General features: G+C 40.6%; 1 protein-coding gene across 1 annotated transcript in view; it reads right to left on the reverse strand.

Annotated features, from left to right (window-relative positions):
- Positions 1 to 15,735, reverse strand: part of RBM33 (RNA binding motif protein 33) — a gene marked incomplete at both ends in the record, with an annotated part of 101,348 nt that extends 85,613 nt beyond the window's left edge. Inside the window, 3 exons of the mRNA XM_081996525.1 lie at positions 473 to 521; positions 5,414 to 5,492; positions 15,708 to 15,735. Of these exons, the coding sequence (XP_081852651.1) occupies positions 473 to 521; positions 5,414 to 5,492; positions 15,708 to 15,735 (156 nt within the window). The remainder of the gene's footprint in view (positions 1 to 472; positions 522 to 5,413; positions 5,493 to 15,707) is intronic.
- Positions 15,736 to 16,736: the final 1,001 nt, after the last annotated feature.

Here is a 16,736-nt window from a genome sequence, read left to right on the forward strand (position 1 = left end):
CAACACAGTACTTTTTTTATTTACTCTCTGGTAGTATTTTGATGGGTAACTTTTAATAGCCAGGAAACTGGTAGCTGAAGTGAATTCTCCAGAATGCTAATCAGCACTCAGGAAACATAATTGGGATTTTTTAATTGTTACGTCAATATGAGCTACAGATAAACTGATTTTGAGAACCATCTCCTTTTTGAACCATGTGTTATAAGAAAAAATACTATCCCCCCCAAAAAAATATTTTTTTTCTAGAAGTCTTATTTTAAAAAGCCACGAGGTAATTCACAAAAGGAAACAGAGTTCTGGGTGCAGAGCGCTCTGGCAACAGGGGGCAGACCTCAGGTTCCTGTGGCTGTCAGGCTTTGGGGAGGTGGCTGTAAAATATGTAAGAGGCCATACCAAACAGCTGAAGTGGGCAAGCTGAACAACAGTCACTTTTTAATATCTGTAACATATCACTTCAATGCACATCTCTTACCTTTTTGCCAGTTAGCAAATCCTCTCCAAGCAAGTCATCATCAAGTTCACTGGAAAACATTAACAAGTATAAGTTGAACTTCAGAAAACAGAAACAAACACCATATAGGTGTATATACCTGAAAAAACTAACTTGAGGAAAAATGCTCAAAGTCTTTTCTTTTAGCTTTTCTTTTAGCCTGGCATTCAGTGAGTTGAAAAGGATATATATTTTAAATTAAACAATAGACTATACATATTAAATAAGACTACTGCTGCACAGTCATTTCATTTCCATACACTCTCCTTTCTATACCCCCCAACTGTAACGCAGCACATAAACCTAGACAAAGTGCTGGCATTTAAAATAGTTAGCTAGGTCCCCACTCCAGATCCTTCACTTCAAGGCCATTTGGGCATATTGTCCAAATTGCTGTTTCCCACCTCCCCAGGGAAGAAGCGAGACAGAAATGAACGTCCTGTGGGCAAGACAGTCTACAGGACACCATGTGGCACACTTCAGCAAGGAGGTACGGGGAGGCCAGCTGGCCTGGGAGCCACTTAGGCCTACACCTTTTGTAAATACTTTATTCCCGGCTCCTCAAGTTGAGGGTACGTTCAAACAGACATTTGTAGGATGACAAAAAATCAAACTTATATTTCACCATCTTTACAAGTGTGGCTAAGAATTCAGGAAGCATAGAAATACCTGGCTTACAAAACTTCTGCCATCACATAGCATCTGTCCCATTAATAAGATGCAGTACAAAGAACTGCAGTCCAGATTAGATAAGCTTTAGGACAACTGCTTAATCTCATTCTTCCTTCAGAGAAAGAATTATCTAGTGACAGGTTCCCCGTCTGTCATAAACACTTATTACTGATGAATGCCTGTATTAGAACACGCATGTCTTAATACTAAAATGCAATGCCACTGTTTTGAAATATGAGCTGTAATTCAAGAATATGAGACTATTTCTACCTGCACAACTTAAAAAACCCCAAACCCAAAAAACCCCTTTGCTATTACATAAAAATTAAATACCCCAAAGTGAGAATCGGCTATGTGAACAGAATAGGAATATGTATAAGAGTTCCTTAGGATTACATAGGAAATACTTGAAAATGAGGAGGCAATTCCAAGACATAAATCAGTGCTAAGAGTTGTTTTTGCAGATGGATACATGTCTTTCAGAGCTCGCTACTGTAAAGATAATAAAAAATCTTGTGGGCGAGAACAGATGATATTCCAAATCAGTCCTAAACAGGATGTTACCATGAGTACACAGTATTAGTCCATAGTTTCTGATCGCAAACAGTTCCAGGAATGACTGAACATTAACAAATAGCAATTATTTTGTTCTCACTGCAATATTAAACAAAAATTGGGACATAAGACATATCATATATGCCAAAGTGCAAACTGCCTAGAATTTAAGGCCTTTATTTCAGTGACAGAAAACTCTACGTAACAGAAATAGTTGGAGAAGAATTTAGAGCCAAAACTGAAGCAGTGAAAAGTCACTAATCTCTTCAGCTGCCAGTAATCTTGACAAATGCACCAAAAGGTTTGAAAATATTTCCCAGCACTATGGTCCACTGCTGACAGCTTTTAATGAAACTGTACTAGAGAAATTCCAAAAGATGGCAAGAGCATGCTACAGCAGCATTCAAAGACAAAAAGCAAATTCAGGTAGTAAGAAATTCAGACCAAAAAGGAATGGGAAAGAAAGTGAAAAATTACCTAAACATAGTTAGGGCTATTCAACACATTACTAAAAAACATTCTCAATGTGATTTTTCTTTTTTTTAAAAAAAAAAGATTAAACATTTGGTCAACAGAAGTAATTACATACATATTGTAGATTTTTAAAAGCTTTGGCTTATTACTTGACAGTCAAAAAAATTAGTACTAGCACATAAATGAAGTTCGTAACAGAAACAAAAGTGTTTCACAGAATGCTGTTCAAATCCCATTAAAATATTCAGTGTCATTCAATATTTTCACTGATAAATTAGAAGAAAAATCACCATTGGTAACTTTTTGAATAAACAAAGCAACAACCAAAAAAAAGCCTACACAGTAAAGTGAACCTATCTCAAGCTTCTTTTAAAACAACCAAATCTGAGTTATCTAATGGAAAGAAGAAGGACCAGAATTACCAGATCTAACTATTAAAAAAACCAAAAAAACCCCAGATAGTGAAAGATTTTAGGCTAGCTGAGAAAAAGATAAAAATGAATGACTGCAATCTGATACTACACAAAGCTAACTAAACTAAACCAGAATGAAAGTACACATCTGTGATAGTGAGGGTGAGTTGCCTTTGGAAGTAGTATCAAGACACAAAGGTCTTTCCAAAACCACAATTCTAAGAAATAGGGTTAATATAACCTAAGAGTTCACTGCTCTCACAAGAGAAAGACCCACTTCCTCCCCTTCCTCAACAGTCCCCGCACTGAATAAATTGAACTCACCAAATGAGGAAGAGAAAATAATAATAATAAAGATAAACAAAGTGGAAAGTTTTCTGCAAGTGTCAAGAAACGAATAATCTCAGACAAGGGTCAGAATAAGCAAATTTCAGCAAAAGTTAACCACTAAATCAGCCCTGTCATCTCACAGGATAGCACCACAACTGCATGTTTTTCCCAAATGCAAGCTTTGGGCGACTTATATACATAAATGTATAAATTAACAGCCTGTGATAAAGATGTCAGACTGGCCCTTTCTGGCCTCCAATTTCATGATCACGCCTCATTAAACATGAACAGCAGCAAGGAAGGACACAAGTGTTTCAGGAAAAGAACTTGTAAAAAAATATAATGGGAAAAATTCTCCAAGAACAATGTTACATTTGTACTCCCAAGTAACAGGGGCTTTGCAACTCTCAGTTATCACCCTCCGGTGTTTGAGAAAGGAAAGAGATGGGGAAATTCAAAACTATTTAAATGACTGGGGGGTAGGACTCAGTTAAGTAGCAGCACAGTAAGAGTTGAGGGTTGATCAAGATGTATGACTAACAACATAACCCCTTCACCCTCCCCCACAAAAATAGTGATTTAGATTGCAAAACAAAGCATGAAGGATTTAAAAAACCCAAACAAGTCTGTGTTCATTCAGCATTTTTTCCATCTTCAAAAAACTGTATCCTATACTGAATTAGGCCAGTAGTTAAAAAAATTCAAGCAATTACATTAGGCAACAACATATCCATGTACAGTATTTGTCATTGCCCAGACCACCATAGAACTTAACACTTCCAAAGACAGCTTGACAATCTAAAAAGGATTAATAATTAAAAAACAATAATAAAAATTCCAACACATGCAAATAAAATAATATTTTATTAGCTACTGTTGTAAAAAAAGCATTTTCTGAAATTATCAGTAAGATGAAACTCTGGAATCTCCAAGCACTGCACCTGAAACCACTTCCCTTACAATTTCACTAAAGAATAAACAATATAATTTTTGATAATCTATCTTCAATTATATGCAGCTAATAACACAAACAAAAACTTTTTTCTAAAACTGAATCCTTGTATGCTTCAATGTCTCAGCTTAGTGAAAATATTCTATAACTTTTCTCAAGACCTATAAAAATAACTTTGCCACACGGAGTTTACCATGGGCTTACAACTTCCAATAACAGCTGTTTGACACTTCCAAATTTTCTAAGGTGGTAAGACTAACACAGATAAAAACCAATGGGATCAGCCAGCATCTAAGAGCCCACCTATTCAGATCATGAAGTCAGCAAACGCAAAAATTCAGAAAATAGTCTAATAAAAAAAAAAAAAGCATTTTGCCTGTAATATTGGCTTCAGTATTTCTGCATAGCCAGAGCTGGGACTGGGAGACAGCACAGTACAGTGACCCAGCCTAAGCAAGTTATTTTAATTACACTCTCAAACCAGATCAGTTCCTTGATGCAGTTCATCATCCAACCCACAAACAGCTGTGCCAGCATGACAGCAAGCAGATACCCCTCACTGGCATACATCACAACACCCGGTATACTGAAGCTATTGTCCAAATCCCTTATTCACTCTTACTCACCTCCTAGAGCAATGAAAACCACTCACTTAACCTAGCACAAAAGCACGGAAGAGGAAACTAATCCTTCTGGAACGACGACAACTGTAGAGTAACTGATTCACTCCAAGGGCTCAGCTCAGTAGAAAACTACTTAGGGTAAAATTCATTTACTACAATCACTTGAATGATTACCAGACAAAAATCTATTTGGAATGGTTTTTTCCTCTTTTCACAGTGAAAACCACTGGTAAAGTCTGAACAAGTCTCTCTGTTACTGAAAAGGAATAATAACAAAAAGCAACCCCACAAAAAAAATGAAAAGTTTTCTTCCACAAAGAACAGGCAAGTCTAGTGAGCAGCTTGATTCAAGTCTTTCCCAGCTAGAATGCCTTCGTGTAAACACACACTTTTATTCTGCCCCAAAATAACCAAGTTCATACATACTTCTAAACCTTTACAACAGTGATTTTTTCAAGAGAAGCGCATACCTAGGCTCCACTACTCTCCTACAATGTAAAACTGAACTAGGACTTTGAGCATCAGAATTTAAACATCTAGTTAAAAAAAAAAAAAGTTGTTGGGCAAATTCAAGTACTAGCAAACATCTAACTAGCTAAACCACTAAGATCTACTAAATATTTAAAAGGAAAACCAGGACATTAATTGCAAAGTTAATTACACACCACAAATATTTTGTATTTGTCCAATTTTAAATGGTGTCTCTTCATAGCGCTCTCTATATTCCTCACGGCAAGTATGTTTGGCACAATCTAGCATTGGCTGACACATGCATAACAACCAACATCTTCATTAGTATCTAAATGTGCGCTACTCTAGGTGTTAGACTATAGAATGCCAGAATGGGAAAACGGAGCAGTGTAATTCAGCACACAGAAATGGAACATGAAAAGATTCTACCTACCTGTCCCAGTCATCATCTCCAGCTCTTCTTCTCCAAGACCTTTCTGCACCAGGCTTATCAAACTGATCAAAGTCATCATCTGTAAAGAAGATGACTACATTAAATAATTCTTACTGAAATTCAGAACCTTCAGAAAGGTTTCTGAAGCAACCACTTAGGTAGGATTTTGGCGGGGGGTGTTGTTTTTATAGAAGATGCAAAAATACCTTTTTCTACTTTCCATTTTAACATGAGAAAAATGAATAAATATCAACATGCATCAATAATAAAAAAAAACAATGTACTAAATACTCTTCCCGTCTTCTCACTGTTGAGGTAAGGATGACCTGAGGAAAACAGATCAAGCACGAGATAAATCACTGGAAAATGTTGACAAGGAAGTTCATCCTTGAGACAGGAGGTCCCCAGAAACGCATGAAATTGAGGTGCAATGGTAATGAGGAGGACAACATCTGCCAGATCTCTACTTGCCTTGCAGGCCACAAGCTTATCTACCCACGCTGAGCCTGCAAATGCACTTTGAAAATAGGAGTAAACCTCAAGTCAGCACAAGGCAGGACGGCAGCAGCCACCCAAAGCAGAAGAGGGAAGTCAGGTGTAATACACCATCAATTATCTCAACTGGCACATTAAATACCCCAGAAGTCATTGAAGCAGGTTACACTGTGTACCGAAGGACACAGGCACCTTCCAAGAGAAAACCAGTGCTCCACATATTTCTCTCAACAAGTATCCTCACTTCAGGCTATCAAATCACAAATTACTCTCGGGTAGCTTAGTTTGCAAATTAATATTTTTAAGTAGCAAAATTATAAATCTTCCATTTGTTTGCCAAAGAAATGCAAAGCTTATCTGCTCTATTCAGACATCCAGATGTCTTGTCATCTGTAAACTGGAAGCACGTACCTTCAGAAACGCCTAACCCTCACTCCCCCATCCTGTGGCTACAGGCCAACAGAGAATGCACACCTGGAATTAGTGTCTTTTCCACACATTTTAATGACTTTTGTAAGTCAGACAAGTGGGCCAGGAAGCTGGCTGCAGTTCAATGGTCTGCAAAATACAGGAGGTTGAGCAATCCAGTTCTTCCAGCCTTACAGTCTGAACTGGTGAACACTAAGATGCCATACATCCAGTCATTCTCCTGACTATTTGCACTGAACTCTTTGACCAAGTACAATGCCAAGGATCAACTGTTTTTTGTGTTCATTTATTTTTAAATGAACCTTCAAAACCAAATCTGTCTTCAGCTCTTTAAACTCAATCCAGTGTCCTTTAGTAATTATTCCCCGCATGCAACGACAAACCTATTCACTTCTCTCTTCATATAATCAAAATACAGGTGTTAGTGACCAGTAGAAGTTTAAAAGAAGGTAAAAACATTAAAAAGAGAAAATTCAGTTCTTGCAATGTTACTAAATTAACAGCTTTAAAACCAGAAATTTCAATCATAAATAGCTATGAAAATAAGACTGCTCAGTATGAATTACAATACAACACAAGTCAAGTGTGGCAACTCTTCTGTTCTGAAACAGTAGGCAAAAAACAATTCCCCTTGATCAGGTTCCCCTCTTAGTCCCTACAGATAGTTTTGTTTTTTAACTTATCTTCTATATCTAAACTAATTTACATGAGCTAACACCATTGAAACAAACAGTTGTTTTACATTTCTCTGCTCAAATATTTACATATTGCAACCTCCTTCAATTCCAATTCCTATTTCACCCAGACAGATATCCAAACATTTACTATCTTTCCCTTGAACACTAAATTGTCCAATTTTGTGGTGTCTGGAAAAAAAAATGCTACCTTGCTCTCCTTATGGTAATTCAAAGCCATGCTGCAGTGATTATCTTGGCACACTGCCAGTTTAAGGGCACAAATATCCTGCACTGTCTTGTTCTTAGAGCTGGATTGCAGTAATCCACTGACTTGATGTAACCAACCCCAAAGACTTTTTTTTTTAAGGTAATGTGACTAGTTTTGCAGCAGCCCAAATTACAAGTGTCCACATATTGACTAACACAGCTCAAGATAAGGGCCACCGTCAGGAAGACAGTAACTTCTTTTTAAGCAATGCCTGCTTGCAACGTATCGTATTTTTTCATGCCAGGCACCACTTTTAGAACAACAGAGAGCTGCATTATAAATGAACAACACTTGAAAACAAGATCTTAGCTCTTCACCATACAGATGGACCTTCACATCAGCCAGGTTTAAATCTGGACAACACGAAGTCACATTCCAAACCCTTTTTCTCTGTCAAGGTCTCTCTACAGCAAAGAGAAACACTCTGCAGTATAATTGATAGTACTTCTCCAGGCCAGATAGTTAAGTTTCATGGCCATAACAGTGCTTCAAGCTAGTATTACTGCTAGTGAAGAAACAATACCAAAAGTGGGTCCAAGTTCCTGCCAAGTTTGTAGTGTAGACTTGGGACCCACACACAGCCAACATCAAAAATCTCCACTCTGCAGCTCTTCCAATCCCTCCAAATTTCTCACATCCTATTCCTATTTATGAGCAACTCCTACCAAAATCCAAAGCTGAATTACATCCATGCAACGCCCTTTTCACAAGTCCCCTCTAGCAGGATGCATACAAAAGCCTCAGAAACAACTGGTCAATCTGTGTGTGGTGACCACAGCTTATAAGAACATATGTCCCCACCACCTCCCTGTTCTCATTTCTTGTCTCCCCGTCTCACCACACACTTATCAAGATCTTTGGGACAGAGGGAGACACCTTTTCTTTTTTATGCTTATTTTTTCTGCAGCAGCTGACATTGACAATGAATATTATAAATTATGCCATTTTGACATTAAGTGTTGTCAGAGCCCAAAGCAGGTTGTAGGTCTCATTTAGAAAAGGAGGTCACAACAGTCACGCATCTACAAGCAGCATTCGTCACCAGCTTCATCGTTTGTGAGATAGCAAGCACTGAAATGAACATAGGCCTTAACTCCTGAAGTGCAATGTGATACCTAGCAAAATTCAGTGAGGCATCATTTTTTTCTCCCCCATTTCTGAAATTACACATACCTTCATTTTTCTTCTATCTGTCTAGGCAATAACATTGGAAAATACCAGTAAACAATCAGCAAAACATTTATGGATGTTTTCCCTCCAGAAACTCCAAGTCAATGTTTGTGTCAAGCATGGTTAAGTGCCTGTAAAACATTAACTTGTACAGAAAGAGGAACACTTGGCATCAGCAGAGCAGAAAGCCACTGAGAGCAACAGCCAAAAGATATTTTATTTTTTCTTAAAACTTTCAGTAATGTGTGGGGAGTGTGAAAAAAAAAAAGGGAGGCAATCCATGAAGATAAGCTTTTTAAGTAGGAAAATGTCCATTGTAGGAGTTGGAAGAGGTTTTTTATTTCCTCCAGCAGTATCAGTGAAGCCTGGAAAGGCAGTCATACGTAGCAACTGTTGCTAAGACATGCAACGCAATGGCTACAGCTCCTCATTTCAATTCAAGGCTCTCACAGTAAAGCTCACCAAGATGTATGCGCATTAGCTGGGAAGATCTGGAAGATCCTGGCAGGCGATCACTAAGCACACTAAGCCCCCTCTCTAACTTCCAAGCAGCACTAGAAGGAAAAACAACCAAAGACCTATCAAATGTCAAAAAAGCACTAACTGAGTAAGTAAGCAGGACAGACCAGTTATACAGGAAAACAAAAGAAATAATCCACCACTTGGCTCTTCCTACTCTAACGAAATCACCATTATCGAAGTCACAGAGAAGGTGCAGGATGCTGAAAGAACTGACTAACACTAGCTGTTTTGTTAGACCAGCCTGCCTCGCAAGGCTCTGGCCAGCTGTGAACCAGAATAAGCACAAAGACAGCCAAACACACTTGGTTCCCCACACTAAAAGGTTCCTCTTTGCTTTATACTTACCCTGATGTAGCACCAGCAGTGCTATAAGCTGTTCTATACAGCTTATTTTATGTGTGCCCAGAACCATTATCTTTCTTCCTGCTTATTAAGAATAGATCAACCACACTAGAAATCCACAAAATACAAGTCTCGTTTCCTCTTCAGCTATGCTGATGGTAGTTTCTAACTCCATGGACACCCTTTCAATAAAATGCTCACTAATCATTTTTCTGTGTAAAATGGAAGTTGTAAGCTACACAGTCAAGTCTCACAAGCGTAGGAGGTGAATCAGCAGGAACACTGCAGAGCTCTTAACATATTAAATGGTACCAACATAGCCTAAAAAGGTAGTCCTACATAGCAACTGTTGCTAAGATGAAGTATTTTACTGCAATGAGATGGCCAAGACTTCTAGACTAGGAAAAACATTTGATGCCTGCATCATTTGTCTTACAAGAAATACACCTGCATGCTTTCTGGAACACTAACTACATGCTGTCTCAAACCTTAACAGCTCAAAACGTTGTGTTTGGGCTTGCTTCAATATTACACTGTCACAACTATCAAACATACTATTAGATCTAGGCATTGAAAAAGTATCGAAGACTTCTCCTTATCCAAAACAAGATCGACGTGCCACAATGATCCAATAGTTCAAGGGACAGAAAAAAGTATTATACACTGTTTACCCAACAGGTCTTTTAATAAAATAACTAAGCTGCACTGCTTTTGGGCAGAACAGGTAAGGGAGCTACTAAAAAAAAGGAAAAAGAAAACTAGAGAAAAAAGTTATTTACCACATGAAAAAACACCACTTCTCTATGCTTAGATACAATGCTGAATGTAACAAGTCCATCTTGATTGCTCCCATTCCCTGGTACCATATTTAAAACACTCAACATGACAACTTGACAGCATTTCAAGCACAAGTCTCCAGAATAAAAACAGCTTATGTTTTTCTAATAGTTTATTTCTACAGAATATTTTTCCTTCATATTTCATTGCAAAAGGCTACACAACACATAGGTATTGTAAAGCCTCGATTTTCAGGAACTGAGTATATAATTTAAAAACAGACCTGTTTCTGCCCAATAGTGAACTGAATTTCGGTACCTCTTGCTATGGCAATACAGAATAACAGGTTTCACAAGGAACAGCCATGTCTAGAACACAGATTGGCAACAAAACTGTGCTATTAACACCAGCTTAATGAAAACTTCTGGTAACAAATTGTGATAACATCTAGCAGTGAAAGCACAAGGTCAACAGGAACTCCTGAACCCAAGTCTGTCATACAAGCCTAACATGTTATGAAGCACATTACGAATCCAGTCTCATTTTTTATAGATAATCAAGCTCTCTACCCCATCATAAAAATCACATTCACTCCTACTGCTGCATTATGCACAAGAACACACATGCACAAATATACCACACTCAAACACAGTTTAGTTTATCTATTCAGGGATAGACATCATGGAGTCTTTATACTGGTAAACAATTACTCATAGCAGCCTTAAGTATTCAGTGACTAAGTATTTACAACAATGTAACAACTACATAACATGTCCCTCAACTAGTGTATTTCATGTTTTCTTTCCAAATTACTCCTATACGATAGAGTTTAGCTTCCTCAAAGACATAAAGTAGAAAAATTAATTTCTACAGGAGATATGTTCTTTTTACATTCTCAAAACCAACTTTTTTTTTTTTAGTTTGTCATGATGCAAAGCAAGTCACTAGCAATAAGCAAGAAGAGAACTAATTATGATATCCTGCCTGGAACTTAGGAACTGAAGTTCTCTAACCACTGCTTGAAAGAGAGAGTACTACTATTTTTTTTTTTTTCCTTAAGAAACTACATCCAAAGCCAGAACCACTAAGCCACAAAAAGAAAACATTTCCAAAGTCTGCTTGGATTTGAAAATATATTTGCTTTGGAAAAACATTTTAGAAGTGTCATAGTCCTTGCCTCACAAACACACTGAACAGTGAATGAAGGCCAAAAGTTTAAATGAAATCCACATGAAATCAGTTCCCAAATGGCTTTGGACACTGATGAGAAACTGCAACTCTCCAGAAACTTTCCAGCATCTTTCACAGCCACCAAACCTTATAGCTAAAATTCAGGCTGCATTAAAACAGCACAGAACACAGGACCAGTCACATTATTTGGAGGTTTTTTTCATCAAGTCAGTAACAACCATCATCATAAATTATTCTGGACAACAAGTTCTATGTGACCTAAAATCTGAGGTCTAGTATTTGATGTAATAAAGCATGGTTTGGCTTTTGTGAAGAAAAAAAAAAAAAAAACCACTGTGTTTAATTTAGATGACCTGAAATGAGAGAACATTCTGAAGAATGTGATTTTCAATGAAAGCTTGTCAAAGCAGCATAAAGAGATTAAACATTGGTATGCTTTAAATCAAATCTGCCTGCCACAAACTCATTCAAGTAGTGATATTTTTTGGCACTAGTCCGTAGCTGGTACAATAGCCCATGGTAATACATTTCTATTTCATGAATTAATGAATTAACTCTAGAGGACTTTGACACTTAGAGGCGTTTTAGTGTGTGCATATGCCAATACAGCTCTAAGTTACAGTAACCAGTTGCATTAGTCCATCTAAGAAAGTAGGATGCAGTACCCGCAGTGCAGAACTCAGCCAGCACTACAGCCGCTTTCACATAGGCACAAATGCAAAATCTATTTCCACTTCCTGTCTCCAGGCTGCTGTCAAACAGCCTGAAGCACAACAAATTCAACTGAATTTGTCAGACTGGAGAATTTTTACTACATCTTTGAGCTGGATGGAGGTGCTTTCTGTGCTAGCAGTGTAAGCTTTTTCCAATTTTTACCAACAATTTCACAAGAGGTTTTTAAAGCTGCTACATCACTGAGAGCACAGCAGCAGCCCTCAGATTAGTTAAAATGAAATTAAACTGATGACATCTTAAATTCAAACTGGAGGAATAACATAACAGGCCCATTCAGTTACTCTTGGCACAGGACTTCCAGCAGGAATATGGGGTAGACACGTATAGATAGGGTCCTCTTCAGCTCCTCCTCTGCCCCATCCCCTGTCCTGATTTACACCCCAAGGATATCTACACTCAAAGTCTTTTATACCACTGAAGTTCATCAGAAGTGAATTAACCTGAAAGGAAGAAAACTTAAAATAGTTTTCCCTTACTTCAGTATGGCTGACAATCGAGATTACTCCTTGCTTTGTGTTAGTGATAGTTTGTTGTTCAGCCTGCAGCCATCTCTCCCTAAATGAGATTATTGCAATCAATTTACATCTAGATTTTAAATATCAAGGAAAAAAAATCAGCATCTAAACACAGTTTTTACATCACACTATAAGCAGATGATTACTAAATCATAGAACGGCCCAGGTTTGAAGGGACCTCAAAAGACCATCTGGTCCAACCCTTTGTGGGAAAGGGAGCCTGGAGATTATCCAGCACCCTGTCCAATCACATCTTGAAAACCGCTAGCGATGCCCCTCAGGAGGCTGTTCCAGTGACTGATTGTTTGTACTGTAAAAAAAAAAAAAAAAAAAAGTCTTTCTTATACTGAGTGAAGCCTCTCCTGGTACAACTCATAGCCATTGCCCCTTGTCTTCTCCCTGTGGCTCCTTGTGCAGAGAGGGCCTCCATCCTCTTTGTAGCCGCCCCTTAAGTAAGATGATTTTACTTAACATTCAATGCATTTGCTGTTGTTCTGTTTCTATATGAGAGTTTGGGAACCACTATCTTAACTGTACCAAAGGACTAATGAGCAAATATAAGCTGTCAAATTCCCTCATCATCACTAGCACCGACACCTTGAACTTCTATGTTTCAATACAGCCATTCTAGAGTCAGAAGCAAGTTGATGCAGACTACATAGCACAGGAATTTGTGAAGCAATATAAAGCTGTGAATCACTTGCAGAGACCTCACAGACCACTTGAATACTTTCCAGTTTATATTTGTGAAACCTACCACCAAAAGAGCCTTTAGCTTCATCCTTAGAAAGCTTAGCTGCACCAACACAAGTATCTGGTCACAAAAGTACATATGAATATTTTACTTTTATGATTCAAGCCAGTATTTCCCAAGAGCCTAAAAAATTATAAATGACCAATGAGCCCACACATGCTGGTCCAACAGACAAATCACCTTCCTTCCATCCCAAATATATTTAAATGTTCAGCCAACATAGCCATTTCATTTTTCAGCCCTGCATCACATCCTTAGAGAATATTTAAACTTTAATCTGCATCTTCAAAGCCAAAACTATCTCACTTTGTCAACTGTTACCCTGCAATGCCATCAAATTAACACTCCACTTATTTTTCCAAGACCTATTTCATACTATATTACCAATCATTAGAGCTTTTTTCCCCCTCTAAAAACAACTCACTGGGGTGCTGTTATCTCCATATTTTAAAGTCTTTCCCTCCCCTCAAAAATCCAAAAACTAAATCCAGTTCCTACAGTTAAACCTTTAACTGACCAAAAACATTTAAATGCCAAATTTAAATTTATTTTGGCCAACCAACCACTTACTCCTGGGCTTTTCAGCCTGTACACCTTCTTTCCCATTTGTTACCACTATTGACTCTGGATAGCAGTCCTTTTTGAAAAGAGTTGCATATAACATTCCTGCACGTTCTACGCTTTTTTACTGGGTTTTAAAAGTGTAGTTAACAACTTCAACCAAGAATTTTCCTTGACTGGTCATACAGACATGTGTGACACCTCTGGCTTTCTTCATTCGGGCAAGTGCTGCACAGTGATCATCTAGCCCAAATGAACACTGTTTATATGGGGCAAGGATCATATTTAATTGTCCACCATTTATTGATGGGCACAGTGTTAACACTGAACAAACAACTGCATGTGCCCACGTAGTACAAAGGGATCCTAACTCACAATTAAAAACAAAGGGTACTCCACAACATACCTTGAAACTGCAATTTCACAACTTCAAGGCTGTCTATTGCATAGACATTTGTATATGAAAGCATGCTCATTCAACTTGCAGTAGTTTTAAACACAAGAACTAAAATGCTTCAAAAACGACATTTTCTTTAAATTACTCTGTTCTTATACTAGAAAAAGAAACTTGCAGAAAAAGAACATGCATGCAAAGTTTACTTCCACATCACAAGTAACTTATCTGAACCAGCAAAACTGGCACAACTTTCATAAATTTATAAACACACATTTTATAAATATATTGCAATGTTTAAGTTATTTTAACACCATTAAAACAATGCCCAAAACATTCAAATATTTACTGTTTTATCAATCAGTGCTGTCCTCCCTAGCCTTCTTCCCAAACCCTCAACTCCCAAATTTGCGAATTTCTTTGTAACATTTACCTTCAGTAGGAAATTTAATTGTGTTTACATGCTTTGTTACCAATTAAGCTAGCAATGGCTAACAGTGTGACCACTCAGGTGAGTGATCATGAGGACAAGCCACTCTGTGACACCTACTTACAGAAAAAAACACTGAAATCATCACAAACTTTTGTACAGACAAGGACAAGTGGGTCAACTGACAACTCTGACCAGTCTTTACCAAAACTGTTATTCCAAGTGAAAGCAAGGCCAGCACCAGAAACAGACATCTTAACTCCTGAACACCCCAATGTGACCCCTGGAAGTGTTTCTTTCAATCACTCAGCCAAATGTTCTCATTTTAAAATTTGATTAATACACCAAACAGAACCACAGAGGGTTCTGACTTGTCATTTAAAATGCTGTGAGGTGTCCTTTGTCAAGAAGTGCAGTGGCGCATCTGAGAGTCCTGGGGTCAAGAACTGACTTGATTTTACACTTCCAAGTGAGACCTTCTGCTTCCGGGCAGTCTGTAAAATAAATTATAACTACTCCCCAGACAAGAGACAAGTTATTCAAACAGGTCACATACCGTAGCTGTAAAAAGTATGGGAACTAAAGTCTCTAAATAAACACATCCATCTCACCCAGAGGCCCCGCACCTGTGGTGAGCGATGAAGCTGTTGCACCTTCCCGGCCCTACCCCGGCCAAGGGGAGACAACAGTTCCCATCACTGCACGACGCCGACTGCCATTAACAACAGAGGAGCCCCTAAGGCCCCGCGGTGCCAGGGGAGCTCCTGCTCCACCCTGGGAGCGCGGGGCCCACCGGCTCCGCGCCCCGCCGCTCCGCGTCCCCCCTCCCGTCCCCAGCCCCGGCGGCAGGCAAGATGCGGCGGCGCCACCGACCCGGAAGGCCCCGCAGCCCACCACTCCTCTCAGCCCCACCGGCCGCCAGCCAGGCCCCGCGCCGCAGCTGCAGCCGGCTCCACCCCCCCCCCAGCGAGGCCCCGGAGACCCGAGCCCCCCGCCCACTCCCCGTCGAAGCCCTTCAGGTCCGCGAAACCCACCTGCGCCTCCTCCCAGGGCGGCAGCCATGGCTCTTCGCCTTGCCCAGGCGGCGGCGGCTCCCGGCAACGACCCCGTGCCGCCCCCGGGAGCTGCGGGGAGTGGGGGGATGGGGAAGGGCTCGGATTCAGCGCCGGGCGGCTCCCCCTCCCGCCACCCCTCCAGCACACACCCACCACAGGAGAACAACAAACTACCACAACATGGCGGCCGCCACCGTCGCTATCTCCGCCGCCCCCGCGCTGCATCATGGGATCGCGGAGGACCGGACCCTCCCTCGCGGGGCGGGCGGACAGTGGGCGCCGCTGGTTGGTTAGCCAGGGCCCAGGCGCTCCGCATGCCGGACAGCGTCAGCGCCCTCCGCGCATGCGCCGAACGGTCTTCTCCAGGCCGTGCCGGCTGGGCGGACTGAGCAGGAGTGCGCATATGCCACAGAGGGGCACGTGCCTGGGCAGAGGGGTGGGGGGTGCGCATGCGCGCGGGATACGGAGGTGGTGGGCGTGCTTGTGGGGGCGGAATGGCGGCCGGGTCTGGGACCGGGCAGTGCTGTGGCTCCCTCAGGCTTTGGGGCCGCGGCATGCGCAGCGGCCCTGGGGAAGGGTCGTGGAGCCGTGCCCGAGCGGTTCCGTACTCCTGCTTGGGGTCTCTGCGGGCAGTCCGTGGTGCCTGGGCCTAGCCTCCCCTTCACAGGGGAGCAGGCCCTCCGGCCCTGAGGCAGCCTGCTGTCCGCAGCCTGGCTCAGTGCGGAGGCGGACGAGGCGGCTGCCGACCCTTTACCGGGCTGGGACAAGTAGCGGGGGGTGGGAACAGGAGAAAGAGGCTCTGCTTTTCAGCGCTCCCATGCCTCCTTGGTGAGGATCTGTAGATGTCCCTTGCAAAGGTGGGAGGCTACTCGCAACACCTCCAAAATTCCCAGCTTACATAGGGCTGCATCGAGGCTTCAGTAGGTTGTAGGTCCAGCTGGATCCCCCAAGTTCATCTGCCTCTTGTGTGGAAAAAGGCCCACATCATTTAAAGGGATTAAGGTACAC

Source organism: Phaethon aethereus (assembly GCF_964289735.1).
Source record: "Phaethon aethereus genome assembly, chromosome: 2".
In the NCBI taxonomy this organism is placed as follows: domain Eukaryota; kingdom Metazoa; phylum Chordata; class Aves; order Phaethontiformes; family Phaethontidae; genus Phaethon; species Phaethon aethereus.